A 20,135-nucleotide genomic window follows, 5' to 3' on the forward strand; every position below is an offset into this window, starting at 1 on the left:
TATTAGAGTTTGTGCACCAGCTGTTATTTACAAATAGACACAGACCACCACCCTTTGTCTTACCGGAGGCAGCTGTTTGATCTTGCCGATGGACTGAACCTAGCCAGCGACATGTTATCCATGTCGTCGTTCACGACTCTGTGAAACATAACTTTAATATCTTTTTAATGTCCCGTTGGTAGGATAGTCTTGGTCGGAGCTCATACATTTTATTATCCAATGATTGCACGTTGGCTGATAGGACTGATGGTAGAGACGGATTACCCACTCGTTGTCGGATCCTTACAAGGCACCCCGATCTACTTCCCCGATGTCTGTTCTTCATGCAAATGATGGGGATTTTGGCCTTGTCGGGTGTCTGAAGTAAATCCTTTGCGTCCGACTCTTTTTAAAGAAGAAATCTTTGTCCAGTACGAGGTGATTAATCGCTGTTCTGATATCCAGAAGCTCTTTTCGGTCATAAGAGACGGTGGCAGAAACATTATGTACAAAATAAGTTACAAATAACTCGGACACACACACAATAGCACAATTGATTCAACGGCAGCCATCTCCTCTGGCTCCATTACTAGACCCATCCTCAATGATTGTGAGAAAAGCATTGCGAGCGATAGGCCGACCACAAAGGAACAAACGTATAGTAAGTGATCAGATTGCATCTGGAGAGCCACGTAATTGTATGATCATGTTGATCCTTTCACAATGGAAATTCTATATATGACGTTCTTCCTCACGTCTCTGTGCTCGTTAATAAACAATGATTAGTAATCGGATACTGTAGATGGGCAGTGACTCTGAATTAGCATCGTGCTGAGGTTGCAGTGTGATTGTGCTGCTGATTATCCCTCTGCTACTGTGCTTGGCTTCATTAAGGATGAGGGCTGCATCCCCTTGAGAATGATGCCCCTATTTGCTCCAGTCAGAAATAGCATTAGCATCTAATTTGGAACCCATTGGAACTCATCTCAGCGCATAGCCCATCTCATTGCCATTTGGGAGCAGTACTTTACAATATCGTGCCTAGGTTACTGAGAGAGTCACATGGTCACCCATGTATTTGTAATGTGTGCCAGTAAGCCAAGCACTAGTAAAGGATGATATACACAGTAAGTTGTGAATGTTAACTCTCACATTTATTTAGACAACAGTAGGACACATTAAATGGGCTTGTGGGCCGGATCTGGCTCGCGGTCCACCAATTTGAGACCCCTGTTATAGAATGGTCTATTGATAAGGATGTGTTTGCTGCATGTTGTGACTTATTGCACATGTAGAGGGTAACCAGAGACATTCAGTAGCCCACACACACACACACAGCTGTGTCTGAAGGTTTTACCTGAGAACTATCTGCAGTTCACAGCCAGCCCAGCTCTTACTGTAGATCCCATGTACGTTCACTGACTGTAGTCGTTTGGAGAGATTTGTGAGATGGAGAGAAAGTGAGGTTCATTTTCTGCTCTTGTGCCCCTGTCCTCACCCACAGAGCAGTAATTAGCATGGCTTTTGGTTCACACGTAAAAAGGGACAGGTCCCGCAGGGGGGGGTGTGTGTGTGTGTGCGCACTCTAAGCCCCCATTCATCAAAGCAGTGGTTGACTGTGCCAGGCCATAGCTGTAGATCAATCTGCCTGCAGCCCCACACTGAGACCCGCACTCCCCCTGCCCATTAATCTAACACTTGGTCCGTGTGTGTGCACACTGTAGGTTTGTATCCATAGATTTATGAATATGCTGACTTGAATACATACTGTCTTTTACAGCATCTGTACCTGTTTTTTTTATAGGGGGTTGCCTCTTTCAACAGTAACTAATATTTGGGTGAGAAGGAGGCCTCATTCAGGCAGGTTTGCGGTAATGGTATAGAGGGGTGGACAGTGAGAGGGCAGACCTAACACCGCCAGCCAACAAGCTACACGGGAGACCAATTGGAGAGTGGGAGGGGAATTTTAAATCCAATCGATATAGTGCAACTGAAGAGGCAGAAGTGCCTTAAGTCATTTTTGTCAGTCAGTTGGCCAAATATAAGTGAATACAGGAGATGAAGTAAAAAGGAAGCTTTGTTTTGTTGTCTGGCAGTGTTCCAATCACAGATGGTCTAGAGACTCTAGAGGAAAGGAAATTGAAATAGAAGCCCTCTTACCTTTGCTGGGGTTGAGTCCGAGAGAGTGCTCTCTCTCTCTCTCTCGCGTGTGTGTGTGTGTGTATGTCTGTTAGGGATGGGCACGGTTAATCGAACAGACGTTAGTATTAGATTACTTCGTGAGTGTTCAGTGAAAAAGCTTTGTCTAAAATGAAATTATCCTTGTGACACTTACCTACAAGGATATACCATGACATTTGAAATTCTTAATTTAACAAAGCAAACTTGAATGTAGTTTATGAAACGTTGAGTTGAGCTACTGCTGCGCATTTGGCCCTCCAGGCTGTTCTGACATCGGTATGCTATTTTCCCTACTTTAAACGGCAATAGTAGGCGCTCGCCTGTCGGTGGTTCCACTAGACCTGAAACTGATGGCAAACGTTGTTTAGAATCAATCCTCAAGGTGTTTTTCACATATCTCTTCATTGATATATCGTTCGTGGAAGTCTGCTTTCTCCTCTCAATCACATGGAAAAATACTTGCAGCTGAAGTTTACGCACCAATTTCGACGCAGGACACCGGGCGGACACCTGGTAAATGTGGTCTCTTATGTTCAATCTTCCAATGATATGCCTACAAATACGTCACAATGCTGCAGACACCTTGGGGAAACGGCAGAAATTGTAGGCTCGTTCAGGGCGCATTCACAGCCATATAAGGAGACATTGGAAAACAGCGCTTCAAAAATTTTGCTCATTTCCTGTTTGAAGTTTCATCTTGGTTTCGCCTGTAGCATCAGTTCTGTGGCACTCACAGATAATATCTTTGCAGTTTTGGAAACGTCAGTGTTTTCTTTCCAAAGCTGTCAATTATATGCATAGTCGAGCATCTTTTCGTGACAAAATATCTTGTGTAAAACGGGAACGTTTTTTTATCCAAAAATGAAATACTGCCCCTAGATTTCCAAGAGACAAAAAGGAAATCACAAAAACTGAATCGTAAAATTTCAAATCCTATCCCTAGTGTGTGTGTGTGTGCCTATGTGGGAGGACTGCTTGGTGACAAATAGTATAGCTATCTGCATTTTCCAACTAATAGTATAGCTAATCTTTTGACATTTCTTTTGAACCACTCTCTAAATTCAACCAAGTTACCTGCCATGACGTGACCCATGAGGAAATAGTTACTCCAACCCCAACACTGTATCAATTGTCCACCATTTTGGAGACACTGCCTTGTCATAGCACTCCACTCAACCCCAAGTTGTCTATTCAGTCCTCAACAAGTCTCCCCTCAACAAGTCTCCTCTTTTCTCATTTTATGTCCTCTTTTTTTTTTCAAATCCACTCCTAGTCCCTCTTAACTTTCTCTCACTCTCTCTCTCCATCTCATCCCCTCTTCTCTCTCTTCAGGCATTCTCCCCTCATCCTCTACTCCTCTGTGCTCTCTCTGCCCGGCCATGCTACACTGCTCTGTGTATTAATTGTGGTTTGATAAATTCCCTACTGTGGCTTTGTGGGATTGTGGAGTCAATGACTCAGAACTGCAGCGGCGAGAAACTCCACAGAGGCGTTTCGCCCGGCTGCTACCGGAAGGAGAGGAAAGGAGCTATGTTGGCACCGCCGCCTAGAAACTAGCAGCTTGACTCCAAATTGCTCTCATCTTGAGGCATCTTAAGCGGCCGCCTTTTAACTCTGAGATATTGATAATTAAAGATGCGTTATTATAGCAGCTGTTTAGTCATTGATCTGGAAAGCTTTATCTCTCATACATCCTGTATGGTTGTGTTTGTTTATAGAACCGATAGCAATGAGGTAAAGCTAAAGAGGTGCCTCTGTTGTCAAGCAGATTTGCGTAGGATTTCGGATGAGGTGCCAAGTGATGGTTGGTCATTATTTATAGACTCCTCAGGTGATCCTTTTACATTCACTTTGTCGTTCTAGTTCTCTCTCACGTCCCATTTTACTGGCCCTCATAGGTTCTCCTGTCTATAGTTAGCTACTCTGTAATGGGCATCATTAAAACCGTAGCTGGCATATCAACACATTTTTTTTTTTTACACTTAACAATTTTTGCCATTCTTTGGCCATAGTCACCCACAAATACCAATACACAGACTACTTTAGCTTTGTTAACTGCTCACTGTGTGTTGAGGCATGGTTGCATAAGGTGTAAAACTGCAATAAATCACCAAAAGTTACTTTCTCACAAGACATTATAGCCAACGATGCTTTCACACAACACCCCTTGTCAACAAAAAAAATCTATCTTGAATAATGAGCCGCGTCACAGGAAAAAAAAAGTTAATATACAAAGGCGTTAAGTAACAAGTCGTTATGAAATCACATCAATGACTGCAGTAAGTACAGTACTGTTGGAGGGAGCTCGGGATGAAAGAGGGAGAGCATGTGACAGTCAGGCCACCATAGCCCTGCTTTGAGACCATGAACCAGGTAAAGTTAGCAGGCTGCCAGCCAATCAGGAGGAGCAAATCAGAGCCCCGAGTCATTAGGGGGATTTACAGGAGTCGGGCTAATGCATAGTAATCGGCAGGCATTATTTTCTATCTAGCTCCCCAATCCCGCACATTGCCACAAAGGCCTTCCACAACGAGCGTAATTAATTAGACTCTACTTTCTCCACTGCATTTCTATCACTGGCCAAAATAACCTACTTTTTAAGAATTGATATTGAAGATTAAATTAGGGATTTTAAAATCAAGGTCTCCCAGAAGGTGCCTATGGGCGAAATAAGATTAATAATTATGTTAAAGTGCATTATGTAGCCAGATGAAGATTCAAGGAATAAGTGAGTCATCGTTGGCTGCTTCCTGCTAGCATACCCAAGCATAAATTGAATAACATGTATTGAATGGTTAGAGGATAGAATTATCTATTCATAGATTGAGAATAGAGTCACCTTGACAATGTCTATGCATAATGGAAATGGAAAATGGGATATTTCTTGTGCTGCTTATTGTATGTAACAGTACAGTTGAAGGCAGTATTCAGAGAGAGAGAGAGTCCTTTTTGTTCAGTTATGCTTTAGTTCACTTTGAGGTACTACTGAGATCCTTTTCCAAACAATGTTTATCAATTTCATTAAATATTTATTCTGTAAATACACTGCCTGGACAAAACATTAGGAACACCTTCCTAATATTGAGTTGCACCCCCTTTTGCCCTCAGAACAGCCTCAGTTTGACGGGACATGGACTTTATAAGGTGTCAATGTTGGCTGGATTTCATTTGGGTGGTGGACCATTCTTGATACACACGGGAGATTTGAGTGTGGAAAAACCCGGCAGTGTTGCAGTTTTTGACACATCAGTTCCAGTTCGCCTGGCACCTACTACAGTAACCCGTTCAAAGGCACTTAAATATTTTCTTGTCCATTCACCCTCTGAATGGCACACATACACAATCCATGTCTCAATTGTCCTCCCCTTCATCTACATTGACTGAAGTGGATTTAACTGTAACGTTAATTAACAAGGACCATAGACTAACCAGGTGAATCCAGGTGAAAGCTATGTCATGGAAAGAGCAAATGTTTTGTGTACTTGGTCTTCCTTGTGCCCCTTTATGGTTTTTGCTTTGGGTGGGTGAGATGGGGGAGTCTGTTTATCTCATGAGGAGGAGTTGAGTTTAACCTTTCTCTCGCTCTCTCTCTCTCCGGCCAGGGCGGGCTCTGATGAGATTGACAGACAGGAAGCTGGAGCGAATGGGCATCATGCAGGAGGGCCAACGGCAGTACATCCTCCAGCAGGTCCTGCAGCTCCGCGTCAGAGAAGAAGTCCGCACCCTGCAACTACTCACGCAAGGTACAACTCTCACCATGGTAGCGTCTCAAATGGCACCTTATTCCCTATATAGTGCACTACTTTTCTCCAATGGTAGGAACAGTAGGGTGACAATTGTGATTGCACCTCTGTCATTGGCCACGATGGAGCCGGTGTGACCAGCTTTACAGTGATAGCCTATGAAACGATAGGCCATTTCACTCACCCGATTGCATGGTCGTGCGGCTTTACATTCAATTGGTTTTAATTGTTCTCTCGGCACTCTTTATGTGGCCAAAGCCAGCCACCTGCACCAATCAACACTACAGCCAATTTACAGTATGTGTGTATTTCTGGACCCTACTCTGCAGTCTGTCTCCCCATCTCAGATCGTCCAATCACAACACTGACCCCCCTACACCCTGACATCCAGTCATTCTTAGTGATTTGTCTCTCCTCAGCGTTCAGCACCACTCATCACCCACATCACCACCTGTAACTAAAATCAGTATCATCCCCATCAACTTGTCTCTGGCTCTCAACACCGATCTCTTTTGCTTCAGGGGTGAAATCCAAATACCGGGAAACTGTTCACGTCTTGAATTCTTGTGGTATTTCTCTTTGATGCTCCTTTCTTGTTGCCACTGGTTTCTCCCTTGCCACTGGTTGAGGGAGAGCGTGATGCTACACTACTGCTGGGGGAGCGGGGCCCCTTGTGTCCATAGAAAGGCTGAACTTGTGCTACTAGAACTGCTGCTGTGAGAATTAGAACGGGGAGGGAGAAATGGGGAGTGGTGTGGAAAGGAGGAAGTGTGAAATGAAGGGAAGGAGCTGGTCAAAGGAGAACTGGATTTACTGCGGAATGGGCCGGGAGGATCATTTATTGGGGGAAGCGAACACTGAACTAAGATAAGAGACGGAGAGAGCCTTGAACAGAGGAGAGCTGTTGTATTTTAGACACTTTTTTTGGAATAAAGGTGTGGGAAGGCAAGACCTAGCGGTCAGGGAAGTTGTGGGAAATGACAAAAGGGCAGCGTGAAAGAGGAGTTTGTGAGAAAAAGAGACTTGAGATGAGATGAGGAGAGCGGTGGTGTAATTATTGCAGTGTGCCCAGGCAGAATTAGCCAGACGGACAGTGATTAACCTTAAAGGAGCAGTGGGCCATGGGATGAAAATAATTAATTTGATTTCTCTCCCCTCTCATCGTCTCCACGCAGAGGGAGGATTCTGAAGGATTCTCTACTTTTTATCAACAACAAAGGAGAGTTGTCCTTTCGCTAAACAGTAATGCTCAAGTTGGGTAGAGAGGCTTTTTAGACTAAGGAGGACAGTTTGATAAAGTGGCATTGTTTTCCAAAACTGGGCCATTCCATTACATATACTTTCATAACATTGTTTGTTTGTTCACATTCAAGTACAGTGCCTTCAGAAAGTATTCATAACCCTTGACTTATTCCTCATTTTGTTGTTACAACCTGAATTCAAAATGGATTCAGATTTTTTTGTTATCCTGAAAAACTCCAGTCCTTAACGATTACAAGCATTCCCATAACATGATGCAGCTACCACTATGCTTTAAAATATGGAGACTGGTACTCTGTAATGTATCGGATTTTCCCCAAACAACACAATACTTTGTATTCAGGGAAACAATTAGGTTAGTATTGTGGAGTAACTACAATGTTGGTCCATCCTTGATTTTCTCCTATAACTGTTTTAAAATCACCATTGGCCTCCTGTTGAAATCCCTGAGTGGTTTATTTCTTCTCCGGCAACTGAATTAGGAAGGACCCATGTATCTTTGTAGTGACTGGGTGTGTTGATACACCATCCAAAGTGTAATAACTTTACCATGCTCAAAGGCATATTCAATGTCTACTTTTATTTTTACCCATTTACCAATAGGTGCCCATCCTTTGCGAGGCATCGGAAAACCTCCCTGGTCTTTGTGGTTGAAATGCACTGCTCGACTGAGGGACCTTACAAATAACCATATGTGGGGGGTACAGAGGCAGTCATTCAAGAATCATGTTAAACACAGGCCTCCCAGGTGGCGCAGTGGTCTAAGGCACTGCATCGCAATGCTAGCTGTGCCACCAGAGATTCTGTGTTCGAGCCCAGGCTCTGTCACAGCTGGCCGCGACCGGGAGGTCCATGGGGCGACGCAAAATTGGCCTAGCGTCGTCCGGGTTAGGGAGGGTTTGGCCGATAGGCATATCCTTGTCTCATCGCGGACTAGCGACTCCTGTGGCGGGCTGGGCACAGTGCACGCTGACCAGGTCGCTAGGTACAGTGTTTCCTCCTCCGACCTTCTAACAAATTAATAAAAAATTAAAAGCTAAACATTTCTAAAAACATAATTCCACTTTGATATTATGGGATATTGTGTGTGAGGACCAGTGACACAAAATCAAAATTTTAATCAATTTTAAACAACAAAATGTGGAAGAAGTTGGTGTGAATACTTTCTGAAGGCACTGTACATGGATGTTCAAAGTGGATCCTCGGTGGGTCCAAGCCTGATGTCTTTGCTGTCAATCTCCATAAAAGGAGTTTGCACAAATACCAACTGCATCAGTTACAGGAAAAATCCTTTCATTTTACTGTGTTAAATAAAATGTTTAATTTATCAAAATTGTGGAAATCTATTGCAGCTCAAGTCGACTACAAAATCCTCAATACAACGCTCTCTAGAGTATCACAGTATGAATCATAATACCCATAAAACCTAGCGGTCAAACAGGGACAATATTCCAATCGTTTTTTCCACCATTCATTTTTCCCATAGGTGGTTTTGGAAACACTTGATAAGGGCTGTGTTTTGTGTATTCTGACCCTTACGTGATGTTTTGATAACTATGTAAATCTTTCTAGGACAACATGACTAATATAGTCACCTGTATTTATCCCCCCCCAAAAAAAAAAAAAAAAATATGGTATGCTAATTAGCTGCTAATGTGGCTATCGTAAAGAACTACAAATACCATTATGATCTGGACGAGACCGATGAATCGGGGCCAAAGTAAGAATCTCTAACTATCTAATTGGCTACATTTCTTTAAATGGACAATTCTGTGAACTGTCTTATGCAAGTTTTAAATTGGCACAATACCTCCTTTAATTAAAAAAGGTATCAGCTAGAGATAACATGCAGAAGCTTGCAGGGATTTGTAGTTTTGCATGATGCCTACTTTGATGCTAATTAGCTTTTTCAAGTCACCTTGTCATAGAGAGTTTTAAATGGTTATCAATACGTCATGCCGGGGTAAGCCTTCACGAAACACAGCCCTAATTTTAAAGTGTTTTTTAAGTTCCCTATGGTGAAAAAATGGTTTAGAACCATTTCCCTGTTTGAACACTAGGTTTAATGGATATTATATGACACTGCCACTGTGGGGGCTCTATGGGCTGGCTGGCTAGCTTCTCCCACTTTCTGATGCTGTTGAATTTTCTGATTTCTAATAGCAATTGTACTTTTCAAGAATGAATCGGTGCCCACATTTCTTTTTAAAACGGGTTGGATGTTAAAGATGTAGAATTTTGTGATTTGAATAAACATTTAACCTATCAGAAGAGCGTATTCCGACCACATTTACTGGACTTAGTGTTTGCCACCTTGACTTTCAACTTCATCCATGGATACGAGTCAGATACTTAGTTAAGACACTGTGCTGATGGTGAAAAATTAAATTAAATGTTGTTGTTAACCTTTTTGACAAGCAACCATAAAGGGAAAAATGAAATCAATTTAGTACTAAAGTGTACAAGGTTGATGGAGAACTAGAATAACTGTTAATGGTTTTTATTTGATCTGTTGTTTTTGTTTTTACACAATGGGCTGTATTCAATCTCCCCGAATTGTCTTCGCTCCATAGAATGGAAATTTAGCGGTTGGTTGTTCAAGAAGATTGTCCCCTCTGTATTGAATATCTTTGCCAAAAACAATGCATCATTTTTTTTCTCCCTGATAGTAACCCTTTATTAGAGGCAAACCTCATTTAACATACCATTGGATGCATTACTCTTCAACTTGAATTAAACTGCTTAAAGAACTTGATACAAAGTTATCTGTCAAGTGTATTGGAGTACTCTGGCGATGGATATAGCAGGATATTCATCAGTTATATGTTAGACGAACAGTATAATCATTAGCAGTAATAACTCAATTCTCCGTAGCCTAACTCCACTTCTTACAATATTGTCTTTGCTACAGGTTCATTAGTAAAGACCGGTCTCTGCACTCACTTCATTCTTAAGCAAGCGTCTTCTCTCTCTAATGAAGTCTTTCCCCCAAGGCCTTCAGTGAAAAGAATACATTTGCACTGTCGTCTAAAGTGCAGAGTTTCCTTGCTCCAGAATCCCTAATGAATTAACTCTCCCTGATCTGTGGCCTCGAATAGGAATGTCATTCTCCTGGTGATCTTTAATCAATAGTGTTTCATGGGGATCTTTTATTGAATGTATTCTTACCACTGGAGTCTTCAGTGTATAGAGTCTTTGCTTTGTGATTTTTCTTTTTAAAATGTTGTATTACTCAAACCACCTTCCTGACTGGATTGGCACAGAATTAGAAATTAGAATACTAATAATAGTAGTTCATTAGGATCTCTATAGTTTGACACCCCTGACTTTAGAGTCTTGACTCTGGAGTCCTTAGTGAATAGAATGTCTTTACTCTGGAGAAGGAGGCTGAACTGAGTGGTCTTATTTTCTGAGCTCCCTGCACGGCAGGCTTCAGTCCTCTGTGGAGTCAATAGCCCCGGAAAATTCCTCCGTCTCCCACCTCTTTCGCTCCCCCCTAAAACAGACCCTATCTGCACCGGAAAGTCGTCGAGAGATGATTGAGGTGAAGGAAAAAGTCAAATGCATTTTTAGATTTAATTCTTACATACAAGACCGAAGCTGAGCACTATAATATCACTATTTAATGAAGTCCTCAGTTCTGTTGCTCCCTATTTTAAATGTGTAACACCATGAATGCCTTGGGTACCAATCGGGGCTCATATTCGAAAGGTTAGGAGTCATTATGTAGCAAAGTAATGTGGCCACACTGTTCGTGAAATTGCCTCTGAGCCCTCGCTCATTAGTCGCTAACGTCTGAAAGCTCGGCTACCCACAGTGAGAGACAATGTATATACACAGCTAATAAATGTTCTGAAATACAGGGAATAATTATTTCTGTCTTTGTGAAGGCAGACTCCTTTTACTCCATTTGTTTTGCACCGCATTGGATGCGGCCACGGTAATCAGCCGCCCCGCAGTTGGTATTGAGTGAGAAATGTCGCCCAGGTGTTTTTAAACAAGCCTGGAACAAAACACTGGTGTTTTGAAAGTAATAGTTCTACCTTTTTTGATAACCTCCGGTGACAAGTCCCCTTAATATGGAGTGAAGGCTCCCTGCTTAGGTTACCAATTAGAGTACTGTTCTCCCTCACAAATACCTCAGAGTATGCGGCGGCCATTTTCTTTCTCCTTTTTGTTTCCCTGCCTACTTGCACAGAGGGAGTTGAAGGACGTCAAGGTTAGCCACTGCAGCACGTCATCTGGTTTTATCCAGGGAGAAGGAAATACAAGAATACAACAAACCTTCTTCTAACCTGCCTCACTGTCTCTCAAGGATGTCAGACCTGTAGGGCAGTGAAGCATGAACAACACGTGCAGATCTGTTAATGAAGCTGAAGGAGAGAGGGCACCCCTGTAGAATTCAATAAGATGGAATACCCAGAGCAGAGAGGGCATGCAGGTAGAATAGCCAGAGGCACTGATTGTACTGTTGTCATACGTGAGGCTCTCTGCAGCATCACCTGTGAACCTGGTAGAAGCACAGATTCTGATATCTTTAGCTGATAGACTCAGGCAAAGGCTTTATTAGTTTTGTCATGTCCTACAATGGACCTTTGCAGACAGCATGGACATTGACTTTATCCAAAACAAGTTTATCGTCAGCTTAATAGACTGTTATTATAGATTTAACCTTTCAAACTGTTACTCTGCAAGTCTCTGCACTGAACTTTGCAACTGCAATGACCCGGCAGGTCGATTTTTAAAGCCGCAAAAAGCTCAGTCGTTTAAAAAAAAATATCCTCTAACCATGGCGTTTTTTCACCATGTGGAGCCGCACTTTTCAATATATGGAGCAACAATGAGCAATAAAAAGGTATCGCCTTGCCCTAGCTGGTTCCACTAGGTCTGCAGACAGCCATTCCCAACCACCACCGGCCACTCAGGAGTTCAGGCGTCTGCCTGCCTAGGCAGTCATTCACATGAAGTCAGCTTCCCAGAATTCACTCATGATCTAGCCAACCTGGATCAATAGCAAGCAGGGCGCTTTACTGTTAACAACGCCAGCCATTACATATCTCTGGGCCCTGGCTGCTGACACCAACCCTATATGGAGGGTTTTTAAAAAAAAATTTTTTTACCTTTATTTAACTAGACAAGTCAGTTAAGAACAAATTCTTATTTTCAATGACGGCCTAGGAACAGTGGGAACGACAGATTTGTTCCTTGTCAGCTCAGGGATATGAACTTGCAACCTAGTCCAACGCTCTACGTTACTAATCCAACGCTCTAACCACTAGGATACCCTGCCGCCCCAGGTTGCTATAAGACACTATTATAGTGGTGATGAGGGAGAGCACCACGGACCCTTAGTATCCAGAAATAATTTAGCCAATCGTTGCGATCTGTGGAGTTGCTTTTATCTCAAGTTTTCTCGTGGTGTCAATTAACTTGTGACATTCCTGGATTACTATTTATATTAACAGTCTGATTTAATCAACAGATATGATAGTCAGTTGAAAAAAAGTTTGGTACAAGACCGTGTACATATCTGACTGTGTTAGGCAAAATCACGACATATCCCATTGAGCCAAGCGGGGAGAGGAAGTTGTCACAGTTCCGAGACCAGTCAAAAACATCCTGCTAACCCTATGCCAATGACGCTGGTGGATCTCAAAACTGAACTTGAATCCACGTTAAGGCGCGATGATATATCCTTCACCTCAGTCTTATGACCGATACTGTATCTCGAACCAGTCATGACTATTCAACAAAACAAGCCTTCTTTACGGCAAATTTCTTAGTTGCATGATTGTTTAACTAGCAAAGGCGTTTTGAAGTTGAGGGTGCAGTATTTATGAAGTTTGGCAATGAGGATGAAAATGAGCATTTGTTCAGCTAGCTGGGGAAAATTAGTTTGGGCTAATTCAGGTAGCAAAAAGTATGATTAAACAATTGACTGAAACAAATAAATTAGATTACTTATATTTAAGGAGAGCAAATCGATATACAATTTTGAAATTAACTAACTCTCAATAGTAAAAGAAAGATTCATGGTGATGTCGCTTCCGGATAGAGTAGATTCCTCCTCCTCGCCACTCTATCCAGTATAGAGGTTTTGGTAGGTTTATATGTTGCTATGGTGACCTTAAAGATGTGGATTGTGTGTCATAGATCATTAATGTAGTTTGGAGCATAGCCATTATTTTCTTGTACTGGTCTTGCTTATTTGGAGGTCTTTTTTAATTTGATGTCTTGTTGTAATTTAGTGTCTAGTTCTTTCGCTCTTCTATCTTGGCACCTTTTTTTAATAGCTGGTCAATCTTTATCTCAAGGTGTTTGTCTCCATTTGGTCTTTTCAGTTAACCTCTATCGATCTTAACTTATAGGCGTGGAACAGATGGGATATGTTAGCACATGTTGCCATAGGTTCATATGAATGGCTGTAAACATTTAAAGACACAGGGAGAGCGAGAGAGCAAATGCATTTTGAGGAAACGTAGGTGTCTCAAGGGGGTGCATAAAAGGAAATTATGTATAGAATGCTGGATCATCGTTTGTGCTCAGGATTTATGATACCGCAATTAGCGGTAGCCGCAACGCGACACCTGATGATCCATTATCATTGTAACATCATGTCGAGGGCAAATTCGATTGATGTCAGTAATTATCTTTTTAGCCAGTAGTTCTCAAAGTAGCGCTCGAGACAAAACGTGTCCCCGAAAATGTCTCTCTCGTGTGTCACTGAGCCTTTGGGCCCGCCCTGCAACCTCATTGGATGGCAATCGAATTGCTAGGGGGCTGGCCCACATGGGCCAAGCTTGCAGTACTCAAAATGGCACCGCACAGGCAGAACACTTTTAAAGAGACTTTGAGGACTGCCACAGGAATGTAAAGACCCAGAGTTATCTCTGCTGCAGATGAGGATAAGTTCATTAGCGTTACCATCCTCAAATTGCTTCCCAAATAAATGCTTCACAGAGTTCAAGTACGACACATCTCAACATCAACTGTTCCGATAAGACTGCGTGAATCAGGCCTTCATGGTCGAATTGCTGCAAGGAAACCACTACTAAAGGACACCAATAAGAAAACTTGCTTGGGCCAAGAAACACGAACAATGGCCATTAGACCGGTGGAAATCTGTCCTAGAGTCCAAATTTGAGAATTTTGGTTTCAGCCGCTGTGTTTTTGTGAGACGCAGAATATGTGAATGGGTGATCTCTGCATGTGTGTTTCCCACTGTGAAGCATGGAGGAGGTTGTGTGGGGATGCTTTGGTAACACTTTCAGTGATTTGATTTAGAATTCAAGGCACACTGAACCAGCATGGCTACCATAGCATTCTGCAGCAAACGCCACCCCATCTGGGTTGCGCATAGTGGGACGAGCATTTGTTTTTCAACAGGCGGATGACCCAACACACCTCCAGGCTGTGTAAGGGCTATTTGACCAAGAAGGAGAGTGATGGAGTGCTGCATCAGATGACCTGGCCTCCAATCACCCCACCAACTCAATTGAGATGGTTTGGGATGAATTGGACCGCAGGGTGAAGGACAAGCAGCCAACAAGTGCTCAGCATACAGTGGGGCAAAAAAGTATTTAGTCAGCCACCAATTGTGCAAGTTCTCCCACTTAAAAAGATGAGAGGCCTGTAATTTTCATCATAGGTTCACTTCAACTATGACAGACAAAATGAGATAAAAAAAATCCAGAAAATCACATTGTAGGATTTTTAATTAATTTATTTGCAAATTATGGTGGAAAATAAGTATTTGGTCAATAACAAAAGTTTATCTCAAAACTTTGTTAAATACCCTTTGTTGGCAAGGTTTTCACACACTTGCTGGTATTTTGGCCCATTCCTCCATGCAGATCTCCTCTAGAGCAGTGATGTTTTGGGGCTGTTGCTGGGCAACACGGACTTTCAACTCCCTCCAAAGAATTTCTATGGGGTTGAGATCTGGAGACTGGCTAGGCCACTCCAGGACCTTGAAATGCTTCTTTCGAAGCCACTCCTTCGTTGCCCGGGCGGTGTGTTTGGGATCATTGTCATGCTGAAAGACCCAGCCACGTTTCAACTTCAATGCCCTTGCTGATGGAAGGAGGTTTTCACTCAATCTCACGATACATGGCCCCATTCATTCTTTCCTTTACACGGATCAGTCATCCTGGTCCCTTTGCAGAAAAACAGCCCCAAAGCATGATGTTTCCACCCCCATGCTTCACAGTAGGTATGGTGTTCTTTGGATACAACTCAGCATTCTTTGTCCACCAAACACAACAAGTTGAGTTTTTACCAAAAAGTTGTATTTTGGTTTGATCTAACCATATGACATTCTCCCAATCATCTTCTTCTGGATCATCCAAATGCTCTCTAGCAAACTTCAGACGGGCCTGGACATGTACTGGCTTAAGCAGGGGGACACGTCTGGCACTGCAGGATTTGAGTCCCTGGCGGCGTAGTGTGTTACTGATGGTAGGCTTTGTGACTTTGGTCCCAGCTCTCTGCAGGTCATTCACTAGGTCCCCCCGTGTGGTTCTGGGATTTTTGCTCACCGTTCTTGTGATCGTTTTGACCCCACGGGGTGAGATCTTGCGTGGAGCCCCAGATCGAGGGAGATTATCAGTGGTCTTGTATGTCTTCCATTTCCTAATAATTGCTCCCACAATTGAATTCTTCAAACCAAGCTGCTTACCTATTGCAGATTCAGTCTTCCCAGCCTGGTGCAGGTCTACAATTTTGTTTCTGGTGTCCTTTGACAGCTCTTTGGTCTTGGACATAGTGTAGTTTGGGGTGTGACTGTTTGAGGTTGTGGACAGGTGTCATTTATACTGATAACAAGTTCAAAAAGGTGCCATTAATACAGGTAACGAGTGGAGGACAGAGGAGCCTCTTAAAGAAGAAGTTACAGGTCTGTGAGAGACAAATCTTGCTTGTTTGTAGGTGACCAAATACTTATTTTCCACCATAATTTGCAAATATATTCATTAAAAATCCTACAATGTGATTTTCTGGATGATTATTTATTTATTTTTCATTTTGTCTGTCATAGTTGAAGTGTACCTTTTGATGAAAATTACAGGCCTCTTATCTTTTTAAGTGGGAGAACTTTTGCACAATTGGTGGCTGACTAAATACTTTTTTGCCCCACTGTATGTGGGAACTCCTTTAAGACTGTTGGAAAAGCATTCTAGGTGAAGCTGGTTGAGAGAATGCCAAGAGTGTGCAAAGCCTTCATCAATACAAAGGGTGGCTACTTAACAAATCAAAATATATTTTAGATTTCTAACACTACTTTTATTTTGTTACTATAGTACATGATTCCATATGTGTTATTTCATAGTTGATGTCTTCACAATTATTCTGCAATGTAGAAAATAGTACATACAAAGACTGGGAGACTAGTCAGGATTGAGGGAATGATGACTGGCGCAAATTACAGACATCCTTGATGAAAAACTGCTCCAGAGCGCTCAGGACCTCAGACTAGAACAAAGGTATACCATCCACCAGGCAGACGACCTTAAGCACACAGCCAATACATCGCAGGAGTGGCTTCGGGTCAAGTCTCTAAATGTCGCTGAGTGGCCCAGACAGAGCCTAGACTTGAACCCCATCCAACATCTCTGGAGAGACCTGAAAATGGCTGTGCAGCAACGCTCCCCATTCAACCTGACATGGCTTCAGGGTCTGCAGAGATGAATGTGAGAAACTCCCCAAATACGCTTGTAGCATCATACTCAAGAAGACTCAAGGCAGAAATCTCTGTCAAAGGTGCTTCAACAAGGTTCTGAGTAATTAAGTATGTCACATTTCTTATTTTTTGGGGCAAAATATCTAAAAAACGTTTTTTGCTTTGTTATTATAGGGTATTGTGTGTAGATTAATGGGGGGCAATTTAATACATTTTAGAATAAGGTTGTTACGTAACAAAATGTGGAAAAATCCAAGGGGTCTGAATACATGTTTTTTTTTTGTAGAACTTTCACATAAAAAAAACATTTCATATTTTTGCTCATGTTTAGCTCACATAATATAATTTAAAAGTAGGCATTAAGGTGTCTAATAAACTAAACATGGCAAAAACATACAGTGCCTTGCGATAGTATTAGGCCCCCTTGAACTTTGCGACCTTTTGCCACATTTCAGGCTTCAAACAAAGATATAAAACTGTATTTTTTTGTGAAGAATCAACAACAAGTGGGACACAATCATGAAGTGGAACGACATTTATTGGATATTTCAAACTTTTTTAACAAATCAAAAACTGAAAAATTGTGTGTGCAAAATTATTCAGCCCCCTTAAGTTAATACTTTGTAGCGCCACCTTTTGCTGCGATTACAGCTGTAAGTCGCTTGGGGTATGTCTCTCAGTTTTGCACATCGAGAGACTGAAATTTTTCCCATTCCTCCTTGCAAAACAGCTCGAGCTCAGTGAGGTTGGATGGAGAGCATTTGTGAACAGCAGTTTTCAGTTCTTTCCACAGATTCTCGATTGGATTCAGGTCTGGACTTTGACTTGGCCATTCTAACACCTGGATATGTTTATTTTTGAACCATTCCATTGTAGATTTTGCTTTATGTTTTGGATCATTGTCTTGTTGGAAGACAAATCTCCATCCCAGTCTCAGGTCTTTTGCAGACTCCATCAGGTTTTCTTCCAGAATGGTGCTGTATTTGGCTCCATCCATCTTCCCATCAATTTTAACCATCTTCCCTGTCCCTGTTGAAGAAAAGCAGGCCCAAACCATGATGCTGCCACCACCATGTTTGACAGTGGGGATGTTGTGTTCAGGGTGATGAGCTGTGTTGCTTTTACTCCAAACATAACGTTTTGCATTGTTGCCAAAAGTTCAATTTTGGTTTCATCTGACCAGAGCACCTTCTTCCACATGTTTGGTGTGTCTCCCAGGTGGCTTGTGGCAAACTGTAAACAACATTTTTTTTATGGATATCTTTAAGAAATGTCTTCTTGCCACTTCCATAAAGGCCAGATTTGTGCAATATACGACTGATTGTTGTCCTATGGACAGAGTCTCCCACCTCAGCTGTAGATCTCTGCAGTTCATCCAGAGTGATCATGGGCCTCTTGGCTGCATCTCTGATCAGTCTTCTCCTTGTATGAGCTGAAAGTTTAGAGGGACGGCCAGGTCTTGGTAGATTTGCAGTGGTCTGATACTCCTTCCATGTCAATATTATCGCTTGCACAGTGCTCCTTGGGATGTTTAAAGCTTGGGAAATCTTTTTGTATCCAAATCCGGCTTTAAACTTCTTCACAACAGTATCTCGGACCTGCCTGGTGTGTTCCTTGTTCTTCATGATGCTCTGCGCTTTTAACGGACCTCTGAGACTATCACAGTGCAGGTGCATTTATACACACAGGTGGATTGTATTTATCATCATTAGTCATTTAGGTCAACATTGGATCATTCAGAGATCCTCACTGAACTTCTGGAGAGAGTTTGCTGCACTGAAAGTAAAGGGGCTGAATCATTTTGCACGCCCAATTTTTCAGTTTTTGATATGTTAAAAAAGTTTGAAATATCCAATAAATGTCGTTCCACTTCATGATTGTGTCCCACTTGTTGTTGATTCTTCACAAAAAAATAGTATTACATCTTTATGTTTGAAGCCTGAAATGTGGCAAAAGGTCGCAAAGTTCAAGGGGGCCGAATACTTTCGCAAGGCACTGTATGTAGACATTAATGAATGCATTTATATAGCTTGCTAAATATTTTTTACAATGGTTGGGGAGTGCCAAGATGGTGGCTTTAAAGCAGCGCCCCCCTGTCAGTCATCTAATGTATTTTTAAATCATTGGAGGGATGCAACACCGTTCTGCCATGAGAAATTCCAGAATTTGGTGTTTTGTTTATGGTGTTCGGAAAACACTGTCTCAGGCACTCCTCCAGGATCTCCCATGAGTGTTCAATTGGGTTGAGATCTGGTGACTGAGATGGCCATGGCATATAGTTTAGATTAGTTTTAATGCCCATCAAACCATTCAGTGACCTCTCGTAACCTGTGGATGGGAGCAGTATCGTAGCTTAATCATGACGGGCCCAAGTGAACCCAAAAAATTCCGGGCCCCCATCTCCACCCATATTTCCCTTTTTTAATGAAAATAATTTTGTTGGTAAGGATGTGTTAATATTGTTAAGCATTATAACAACAGAGGAGAACCTAATCGAAGGGCACATTTGAAGCTGTTACCGGCAATATAGCCAATACAAAATCAAATTGTATACATTCAGCAACATGGACGACGGTCAGAAATGAACCCGTCGATCAGCACCACAGAAAGAACAAAGTGGTCAAACACCCTATTTTATCTGCAAATAATAGGGAATAGCCTATATTATAAAACATAAATATATAGATCAATCTCTTGACTGAAACTCAGCTAATAACCTAGTACATGCTCGCAGGCGGCAAAAATGTCATACCGGTATTTCAAATGATCTGCCTCCCGCAGAGGCCTATAGCAAAAACAACCCGCCAGAAAATCAATCAAGTGGAGCATTCAAACCGATGAATTAAATGGCAGCATGCCTTTTAACAGTATATGATGCGTATGTGCTTACTATTATTCTTATAGCCTAGTTAAGCGTATAGGCTATGATGACAATGAAGTGGCTCAGCGGCCGTGCACCAGAACATTGTGGACTTCATGAAACATTGATGGAACAGTAGTGGAGAGGGTAGTAAGTTTTAAGTTCCTCGGCATACACATCACAGACAAACTGAATTGGTCCACCCACACAGACAGCATCGTGAAGAAGGCGTAGCAGCGCCTCTTCACCCTCAGGAGGCTGAAGAAATTCGGCTTGTCACCAAAAGCACTCACAAACTTCTACAGATGCACAATCGAGAGCATCCTGTCGGGCTGTATCACCGCCTGGTACGGCAACTGCTCCGCCCACAACCGTAAGGCTCTCCAGAGGGTAGTGAGGTCTGCACAACGCATCACCGGGGGCAAACTACCTGCCC

The 20,135-nt window shown here is 42.3% G+C and overlaps 1 protein-coding gene across 5 annotated transcripts in view; it reads left to right on the forward strand.

The window, feature by feature from the left end:
- Positions 1-20,135, forward strand: part of LOC135550066 (sterile alpha motif domain-containing protein 12-like) — a 119,076-nt gene that overhangs the window by 41,992 nt on the left and 56,949 nt on the right. For all 5 annotated transcript variants that reach the window (XM_064980528.1, XM_064980529.1, XM_064980531.1 and 2 more), the window contains one exon: positions 5,763-5,903. In XM_064980528.1, coding sequence (XP_064836600.1) covers positions 5,763-5,903 — 141 coding nt within the window. The remainder of the gene's footprint in view (positions 1-5,762; positions 5,904-20,135) is intronic.

Source organism: Oncorhynchus masou, chromosome 12 (assembly GCF_036934945.1).
Source record: "Oncorhynchus masou masou isolate Uvic2021 chromosome 12, UVic_Omas_1.1, whole genome shotgun sequence".
NCBI classification, from domain to species: Eukaryota; Metazoa; Chordata; class Actinopteri; order Salmoniformes; family Salmonidae; genus Oncorhynchus; species Oncorhynchus masou.